The sequence below is a fragment of the Lithobates pipiens genome, unplaced genomic scaffold, assembly GCF_037356315.1.
Source record: "Lithobates pipiens isolate NorthernLeopardFrog02 unplaced genomic scaffold, aLitPip1_a1.2 Scaffold_23, whole genome shotgun sequence".
Lineage (NCBI taxonomy): Eukaryota > Metazoa > Chordata > Amphibia > Anura > Ranidae > Lithobates > Lithobates pipiens.
The window spans coordinates 58,880,200-58,890,798 of NW_027507785.1; the positions used below are offsets into that span (position 1 = coordinate 58,880,200).

At 43.0% G+C, this 10,599-nt stretch overlaps 1 protein-coding gene across 1 annotated transcript in view; it reads left to right on the forward strand.

Moving 5' to 3' along the window:
- The window catches only part of LOC143927566 (collagen alpha-1(VII) chain-like), a 24,350-nt gene extending 15,152 nt beyond the window's left edge, over positions 1-9,198 (forward strand). The window contains exon 5 of the mRNA XM_077451701.1: positions 1,230-9,198. Coding sequence (XP_077307827.1) covers positions 1,230-1,255 — 26 coding nt within the window. The 3' untranslated portion in view covers positions 1,256-9,198. The remainder of the gene's footprint in view (positions 1-1,229) is intronic.
- The last annotated feature ends 1,401 nt before the right edge of the window (positions 9,199-10,599 follow it).

The following is a 10,599-nucleotide window of genomic DNA, read 5'->3' on the forward strand; positions in this document are numbered from 1 at the left end:
AGGATGTGCATTTGCCACACTTTTATTCAGTTTAATTCGAAGTTTGTCTTAGGTTCGGTTCACATATATGTGAATTGGATGCTTTTTGAATTGCATCCGATTCACATGACGTGATTTAAACTGGCTTTCTATGGCGTTGGTTCACATATTGCACAGCGTCACTGCGATAAACTGCAAATTTGAGTCTGTGTATTTTTTTTTTTTTTTTAGCTCTGTGGTGCAGTGTAGATGCAAATCCTTCTATGGGAATGCACTTGAATCTCACATCAGATCAGTTTTAAAAATTAAATTTAAAAAACGGCATGCCCCCCCCCCAAAAAAAAAACCATACCTGACCCTTAGGTCTGATATGGATTTTGAGGGGAACCCCCATGCCAAAATTATTTTAAAAACGACGTGCCCCCCCCCCCCCCAAAATCCATACCAGACCCTTATCCGAGAATGCAGCCTGGCAGGCCAGGAAATGGGAGGGATGAGCGAGCGCCCCCCCTCCCCCCATGTTGAGGGCATGTGGCCTGGTTTGGTTAAGGAGGGCGCTCGCTCGTCACCACCCCTCTCACTCGTCCCCGTCCCCAACTTTCGCTTGTCCCCCCCCCCTTTCCTGGCCTGCCAGGCTGCATGCTTGGATAAGGGTCTTTAAGGATTTTGGGGGGGGGGGTCCAGGTCATTTTTTTTTTAAATGTCACATGAGGGTTTCCATATTAGACCTAGATTTGTTTCATGACTTTTTATTGTCGGCAATGTTTTGTTTTTTTACATTCAGCTGCCAGTGGTGAAGCCCGCTGACAGCTGATGAGACATCTGTTGGTAAGGGTGTGGCGGCCAGCTTCCCGGCCCGCTCCTTAACAACCATCTAGTGTTAAAGACACCCGATGGCCGCCGGCTCCAAAAATTTCCATCCGAACTGCATCTACATTCGCAGCTGAACCGCTTAGGAAATTTGCAGTGAATACAAAGGGGAAATTCGCACCAGATGTGTGAACCTACCCGGTTTCCCCCGAAAATAAGCCCTACCCTGAAAATAAGACCTACGTCTTTAACTAGGGCTTATTTGGGGGTTAGGGCTTATATTGCAGCCATCACCGACAATCGCTCTAGGTCTTATTTTCGGAGGAAACAGGGTAGGAAAACAGATTCCGTAATAAATTGGTAGGTGCCGTTCCTGAATCCGAATGCCCGAACCTTGCTTGACAAATATTCTAAATGTTTCCTTCTTTTTTTATTTTCAGATCAAGCACAGCAAAACGGAAGCTAAAAGACAAGAAGATCTAGGAACGAAATATGTATATTGTATTATTTTTGTAAGATTTGCTATATTTGCAAAAAAAACAAAAAAAAAAACAAACTTGCAAAAATTGCACGGTCCAAATCGAATTGTGTTTCTGGGAAATATTTTGTAATTTTTTTTGTAATGTTAATATAATTATGGCGACTGTTATGGCTATTACACGGTGCATAGATTTTTTTCAAAGTAGCAGAGAACTGGTGCTATATTTTATACTCTTCTTCTACCTAAATGGAATTTTTATCAAGTGATATTACAGAGGTCATACTGAGCAAAGTATACTATTTATCGCCCATCGGGTCTGCACTGCCAATAAGGGGATAATTATAAAGACAGATCTAGAGAGAGAAGGAAAGGATCAGTGTCTGATTGGTTGAGACACATTTACTATTAGCTTCATTATCAGTTTCCTTTATTAACTTCTCCTGCACAGCGCTCATCAGATGCGACTTTTTCCTGTGTGATTGACACTCTTTTTAAAGCTGAACTCGGGGCAAACAGCTAAATACACATATATTATATATATATATATATATATATATATATATATATATATATATATATATACAGCATAAGGCAGTGGTGGCTTATGGGTTTTTGTTTGGCGGGGGGAGTGGCAAACAACCGGCACTTACCCCTTTTAGGCGTCTGAGGAGCGGCGGAGACCGGGCATCCATGCATTGGCTCTTCTACTCCTCGCTTCTTCCACCTCCTCCCCTCCTCCTAGCCTGTCCTTTCAGCCAATCGGGTGACGGGTATCAGACCCGTCACCCGAATGGCTGGGAGGAGGATCAGTGTTGCAACAGTGAATATTCATTCGCTGTTGTAACACACCCAGGGCTGCTGTTAGAAATCACGGGGCCCCATACAGCCTACACTAAAATTATTATTAGCGGACACAAACATAACAGAGAACCTGCGTAAATGAGCCCTTTTATAATAGAACAGGGAGGGGAAAGCAAAAACAGCAACAATGCCCTGTGTCTCTCCCTGCAGCAGCTAAAAGCTGGTGGGAGGGAGAGAAACCAGCTTTTATCTGCTGCAGAGAGCCACACAGGGCATCTTTCTGTAATTGCTCCTCGTATCGACAACACTGATTCCTCTTGCTGTTCGGGCCCCTCTGTGTGCCGGGGCCCCCTACAGGAGGACTGGTGGTTCCCCCCCCTATCAGCAGCCCTGAACACACCTGGGTGGGCCCCCGGGCGCACTCTCTGCGACAAAATCCCACTCTATTTTGAAGCCTATTAGAGCCTCTGGCTGTAATTCATGTGACCGGTGACCTGAAAGGGGCCGGACGCATGAATAGGGGGTGGCCGCGGCGGCAATGGATATGCATGAATCTCTCCATTGCATGTAAGGGAGTGACGTGGAGCGAGGGTATGGACGGGCCACCCCTGGTATAAGCTGCACTATGCAGCAGAACAAGAGACCTGATTTTTCTCTGCTGCAGCTAAGTAACATGTACAGGTATTGGCCCTCCCCCAGCCTGTGACTGGACAGTGAAAGGAGATGCAGCGGACTGATGAGCTCAGCTCTCTGTCACTCTGCTCTCTCCTCCTATCAGTATGCTTCTTGCACTGCAGCACAACTGATTGGTCCTTGTGTTGTTTTTTCCTCTCCAATCGGAGATACAAAGGGCTGATACCAAGTCAGATTCAGGTACACACTTAATGTGCAACAATACGATTCATGATGTATTATTAAAGTCAGAGATGCATTAATTTGTGTCTTTTAGACCTCTTTCCCACTGAGGCAGTTTTCAGGTACTTTAGTGCTAACAAAAGTGCCTGAAAAGCGCCTCTCATGCCTCCCCAGTGTGAAAGCCTGAGTGCTTTCACACTGGGGCAGTGCACTTGCGGGATGGGAAAAAAGTCCCACAAGCAGCATCTTTGGAGCGGTATAGGAGTGGTGTATACACCGCTCCTGCCCATTGGAATGAGTGGGCAGCGGCCAAAAAAGCGCCACTTAAACAGCTAACGGACCCACCGCCCCAGTGTGAAAGCAGCCTTATACTTGCCTGGAGTTCAGCCTTAAAATACAGTATTGATTGTGCATCTATTCTGCATCAGTCTTGCTGAGGTTCCTCCTTAATGTGTAAATGGCATCCATAGATAACACAGAAATAAAGTTTGGACCAGGACCATAACTTTGCATGATGGGGCCCCCATAGCAAAACCATAAAGGGCCCCCTGCCTTTGTAATCTCCATCTCAAAGGCAAATCCCTTTAGCCACAAAGCACATAGCCTCTAAATATATAAAACATTCATTGGCTGAATGTCAGAATTCCTATATTGTTTTATATATATATATTTATACACAGTATATAGATATTTATACACAGTATATAGATACTGTAGATTTTTTTATACAGTCAACTCCATCTAATGGCCAAAATGTGGTATATTTTTTCATTAAAGCATTTTTTTTAAAACTAGCGTAATTTGACCACTAGATGGAGCTGATGATCTAGGAATTCATCTATTAGAAAAAAAATACAGGGAAACTTGGACTGGCTTGCACAAATGTTTCTGGCATTTGGCCATTTTTCATAAAGTGATTGCATACAGGCTTCCAGACTATATACCTTCATTTCATCCAAATGTATTTGCCAAAAGGCTATTGCTGAATAAATAGCGGTGCCGTTATGCCCCTTGGTTTAAACAATAAGCTCAGATTCTTCAAAGACACTGCCTGTTGTGAATGCATCATGACCAATATTCTACGGGGGCACAGACAGGAGAGGTCATTCTTGTACCTGCAAGCTCTTCCTCCGGGCACAGGTTCTGCCAGCTGCATCACTTACCCTGCCTCAGACAAAAGCCAGTTCCTCTTATTCCATCCCCTTATTCCAGCACTGCTATATCCTGATAAAAGGGGTCCCTGGTGATCAAGAAAGAACATAAGAACAGCACTGGCCCTAGAAGAGCTTTCCTAATTGGTACAATCGTGCTTACATCTTAGCATTGGGCAGAAAGCCAGCCCCTGCAGAACCTGTAAGTTTACAACCAATCGGTTTTCTAGAAACCAGCCACGTAGTCATGCTGCAGTGCCTACTTTATTGGCAAAACTGTTCTCACTTGACAAAGATTTCAGTCCCGTAGTCTCTTATTGGTGCTCGGGCCGACAAGCAGGACCGATGACATCCAGCTGAGCATGTTTGTATGTAAATATACAGTATATTCCTTAATAATGCTTTAATGAAAAAAAAATGGTCGCCAGCCATGCTCTTAAAAACATATATCAGGGACTATAATATGGTGCTATTGTGACCTCCAGCCAAGCATATTGCTTGTAAAAGAGTTGCAGATTATTTTTAAGAAAATGCTTTTAAAGGTTTCTTGCTGTTAAACATAGTAACACATGAATTTTGGTTTACTTTCTATACAGACATGCTCATTTCATGTTCATTTAATTGCTGCTTATTTTTTTTTTGGTATAAAAGTCAATCCATGCAAATCCAGACACACATACTCTACACACGTCCTCTAGATGTAGATAAAATCAGTTCAGGAAGCCCAGCTTTACTATTGATCTGACTTCGAAAAAGTCACCAGAATTTACATCTGAATTAAGTGTAAGCTGATTCATCTGAAATTCTAATGTAAATCTGTTTAAGAAGGGTGGAGAGAGTGAGAGCGCCACAGTATATAGTGTCCAGTATATATTTGTTTTGTGCAGGGTTGAGTTACAAGGAAAATCCAACGCGTATCGGGGACTCAGCGGTCCTTCATCAGGGCCTGGCTGATAGTAAATGGGAAGAATACTGGACAACTCATTGTACAAAAAGGAAAATTAGCTTTTCTTGGGTCCTCTCACTAGTAACCCAAACAAGCTAAATGCTATTCTTTTTTTTTTTTTTAAACAATTAAATGCTATTCTTTATTTAACAATTTGCTGTCCCGTATTCTTCCTTATTGCTGTTAGCATCCAAGCCCTGATGATGGAGGACTGTTGAGCCCCTGAAATGTGTTGGATTTTGCTAATGTCCCATGAAACAAAGATTTAATGGACTGGCACTATATCTGTGTCACTCAGGCTCGCTCCACGTGTCTTAAACAAAGTTACATAGGAGTATCACATGAATCAGGTACATAGCTTAAACTCAATTCTGGATGACTGTTCTGTTTAAGAATTGTGGAGAAAGTCAGAGTGCAACAGATATAGTGTGAGTTTAGTAAATCTTTATTTCATACACCATTGGCTTACAAGACGAATCCAACATGTTTTGGGGACTCAGTGGTCCTTCATCAAGGCTTTGATGTTGATAGTAAATAGGAAGAATACTGGACAACAAATTGTTACATAAAGGACAGGATTTAGCTTGTTCGGCTGACTAGTCAGATAACCCCAAAAAAGCAAAATAATGTTCTTTTTTTCTACAATTTGTTGTCCAGTATTCCTAATTACTATCAGCCAAGCCCTAATGAAGGACCAGTGAGTCCCTAAAACGTGTTGGATTTGTTTTGTAGCCCAAAAAGTAAAAAGGATAGGACTTTGCTTTTTTTGGGTCATGTGACTGGTGACTGGAACAAGCTAAATCCTATCCTTTACTTTCCAATTTGTTGTCCAGTATTTTTTCCAATTACTATCAGCATCCAAGCCCTGGTGAAAAAGGACCATTGAGCCCCAGAAACGCATTGGATTTTTTTGTGACCTTATGTTGCATAAATTAAACATTTACTGGACTTACATTATATCTGTGGTGTCCTTACTCTCCAGCCACTTCTTATGGTGGCCATATATGCTTCGATGGATGATAAAATAATTTTCCAAATGATCTCCTTGGTATAAAAAAATTGAAGCATGTATGGCCGCCATTAAACAAATTGACTTTGGAATTTCAGTTTAATCGGGAACAAAGCTTTACATTGAAATGTGAATTCCAGTTTTTTCAAAGTCACCACACTTCTTAGACTACACTGGGGAACCCCCAAGGATACCACAAAGACAAAGTACTGCCTCGAAACTTGAGGTCTAAAGTCTTATCCTTTTTTGTTTTGGGTTCAGCGCTTTAGTAGCACACCTATTATTGAATGTAAATCTGTTGGAAATGAAGACATTAAATCACCCTCTTCAGTACAACCACAGTAGCGTTACTCTGCTTTTTTCAGGTGATCATTACAGGGAGAACAATCGATTGGACAGAATAGAAATTCTTGGCCAATTGCTGAGATTTAAAGCTCATCTCCAGACAGAAGTGATATTTTATAGAGATGTATTAAATCCCTCACCCATGTAGATAGATCATTTCATTTTTCGATATGCTCCTCCATGTTTTCCTAATCTTTATTTAAGCTCAGGTTGCACACAGCTGGATCCCCAAACCTTCTGTGAAGGAGACTGGCCAACCTTGCCCGCACTTGGTGGGTTGGGTGAATGGTCGAATCAATGCCAACTAGCAGTAATGCTGGTCTTACACCTATAGACTTTCATTTGAACATTTAGACAAGAAAGTTTAAAATTCATTCATCCATCTAGTCCAGCCATTCTCAACCAGGGTTCCTCCAGAGGTAGCTAGGGGTTCCTTGAGCTGTGGCTGATGAACCACCTTTTTGATGATGCCTACAGATTTCAAGGTTGAGCATCACTTAGCAAAGCCAGCAGCATGGCACAAATCTATATTTTTTAGCTGTTTTTAAGGCTGGCATTCTGAGCACCATCTTAAGGGGAACATTCTTCCTATTGACCACCATTATAAGGGGCATTGTTTTATTGACCCCTGATGAATTGGTTTTAGTGAGGCTTCCTCAAGACTTGAAAATTCTTTTTTGGGTTCCTCTAGGGTTAAAGAGGAAGTAAACCCTAATGGGTTTACTTTCTCTTTGATTCCCTGCAAAGGTAAAGCATAATGGACTACTATGCATCGCATAGTAATCCATTATGTGTCACTTACCTGACACAGGAGCCAGCGAAGTCACCGCTGTCCCCTGTAGTTCCGAGCGTCCATCTTCTTGGTGGGTCTCGCTGCTCCAGCGCTGTGATTCACCGGAGCAGCGATGACGTCACTCCCGCGCATGTGCACGGGAGCGACACACGCGGCATATCGCCGCGATCTGTGGCTTACCCAGTGCACATGCGCCGTAGACAGCGGTGGCTGTCTTCAGGTAAATATCTCCTAAACCGTATAAGTTTAGGAGATATTTCTTGGACCTACAAGTAAGCCTTAATCTAGGCTTACCTGTAGGTCAAAGTGGTTTGTAAGGGTTCACAACCACTTTAAAAGGTTGAGAAAGCCTGTTCTAATCAATGGTCCCTTAATGGACTCGGCTTATTTTGAACGACCTTTCCTTCCATATCAATGTCTTGATTTTTTTGTAGAACGAATGTTCTACTTCTGGATTAACCTTCACAAGTGCATGGACACTTGTCAAGAGTGAATTCAACATTTATAAATTTGTTTGTTCCCATCCGATTAGACAAAAATGTAACATGTTTGTCCCTCGATTTTTTTTTTCTTGTGACATTTTTTTTTTTTTTGCTGGTCTGGTTGAAACCAATTGTCAAATTGCTCCAATTAACTCTTAGATAATTGAACAAACGTTCTGAAAATTAAAATTTTCAAACAAAATTCTAAAGGTGTAAGGTCAGCTCCAATCAGTGCTACCTGATATAGTGGAAATGCAGCACTGGAATTATCTATAGCTTCTCCCCCAAATCGGCAGAACCCTCCTTGCTGCGACTGCAAAGAATGGACCTTTCAGATCTTACCAATAGTGTAACCGGCCACATTTTTACAAGTTTTACAAGTTTGTACAGCAGGGGAACAAGGTAATCAAGAAATACCTGTTGAGGAGTTATCTAGTGAGGCAGAGGGATGATGGTGGAGATGAGCAGGGAGCCTGGAGATGAGCTTTAATTGGGTGTTTGAATTATTTGTCTGACCACCCTCAATCTCTGGGCACCTTTAAAGTGGTTGTACCCTCAGACATGAAATATAAACAAAGCATATCCCTCTATTGCAGGGATATGCAATTAACAGACCTCAAGCTTTTGCAGAACTACAAGTCCCATGAGGCTTAGCAAGACTCTGACAGCCACAAGCATGGCACCCAGAGGCAGAGGCATGATGGGACTAGTTTTGCAACATCTGGAGGTCAGCTAATTGCATATCCTTGCTCTATAGTGTGTACTTTTCTCAATCCAGAGCACTAAGTGTCATTTCTGTCTGCTGCTTCATTCCTTTGCTATCTGCATGAGTCACTTTTGACAAGTTTTCCTGACACCAACAGAAAAATGGTGATGGGGATCGACCACCAGTAGATTGACAGCCTCGGCTCTGTTTCTGTGAGCTCTAAGGGGGGGGGGGGGATGTCCTTTCCCTCTAATAAGCTCTCAGAGTTCCCCTTACTGAGCTCTGCAGGTTCTAACCTCTCCGCCCCCTTTTTTTCTGAACTCTCAGACGAGCTTTAAAAATTCAGTACTTTTGAATAGATGTAGAGAAGAGGAGACAGATAAACAGGTACAACTTAGGTAGGAGGATTTGTTACATCTCTGTGTATCAGCAGAGGCCAGTCACTTCACTGAGTATATGTGAGGGTTTACAACCACTTTAAGATTCTATTGGCATATTTAGGGAATGTTTACATCAAATTCACTGAAAAAGCATCTGCTGTGACATCCCCTGTTCCTCCCTTAGGAATAAACCCACAAATCCACATTAAACATTCCCGCCAAGCTGTGAGTGTTTCCCGTCAGCGGTGGAGAAGCTCCTCCCTCTTACACCCAGTCCAACCATCTCACTTCTCACACCCAGTGAGGTCTCTTCTATTACGTTGTGTAGTTGACTTTAATATCTCCATTACTGAGAATTCACGCTGTAATGATACTGGGACTCCTGGGAATTGGTGTATTTTATGTACATTAAATGACATCCATTGTACTTCTGTCACAAATAAAAAGGGATTTATTTAAACAGTGTGTTTCTGTCTGTTTGTACGTTTTTCAAAGTAATCAAACCCAATATCCATAGATCTTTCCATTCTGAGTGGAGTCGGTGCCTTCTGGTGTAGGGATAGGCTTTGAAGCTCACGATCCACGAGCCTCCCACCCCCATCCTCTACAAAACCAATGGCTCCACATTAAATGAGGGCGGCATTTAGGATTCAATCCATGGCTATCATATTTTGTGAAATGTTATCTTATCCTTTTGTCTAGCAATCATTTTCTCAAAGACCGTTACTTATGGAACTACTTGGAACTACTGACTTCAACCAAGGGAACGGTTGTGGTTCTCCATGCCTTTGCTACAACTATCTTTTCTGCTGTTGAGAATATGCATAACCAACCAGAATTGAGAATTAGTACATTGCTCATGTTATCTGCCCAATAGGACATCATAGGCCGGGTTCTTAGGAAAGGATTTACCCATAACCATGTAGGGCACCTGACAGACCTTTATCCAAAATCCTTTTACTTTAGGGCAGAGGTCTCCAATTTACTGCCAGTTTACTGTCCTTCAGACTTTAGAAGGGCCAGACTTTGGCTATCAGGAGTAGAAAATGTCCCAGCATCAGCTGGAGCAAATTATGCCACATCTTTGGTGTCAGAGAGAAGTTGGTAGGAATTGTGCCCCATCACATCATTGGTGTCAGTGCTGGGGGTTATTATTGCATCCACTTACACCAGTGCTGGGGGATAATATTGCGTCCACTGACACCAGTGCTGGGGGATAATATTGCGTCCACTGATACCAGTGCTGGGGGATAATATTGCGTCCACTGACACCAGTGCTGGGGGATAATATTGCGTCCACTGACACCAGTGCTGGGGGATAATATTGCGTCCACTGATACTAGTGCTGGGGGATTATATTGCGTCCACTGATACCAGTGCTGGGGGATTATATTGTGTCCACTGACACCAGTGCTCGGGGATTATATTGCGTCCACTGACACCAGTGCTGGGGGATTATATTGTGTCCACTGACACCAGTGCTCGGGGATTATATTGCGTCCACTGACACCAGTGCTGGGGGATTATATTGCGTCCACTGACACCAGTGCTGGGGGATTATATTGCGTCCACTGATACCAGTGCTGGGGGATTATATTGTGTCCACTGACACCAGTGCTCGGGGATTATATTGCGTCCACTGACACCAGTGCTGGGGGATTATATTGCGTCCACTGATACCAGTGCTGGGGGATTATATTGCGTCCACTGACACCAGTGCTGGGGGATAATATTGCGTCCACTGACACCAGTGCTGGGGGATAATATTGCGTCCACTGACACCAGTGCTGGGGGATAATATTGCGTCCACTGATACTAGTGCTGGGGGATTATATTGCGTCCACTGATACCAGTGCTGGGG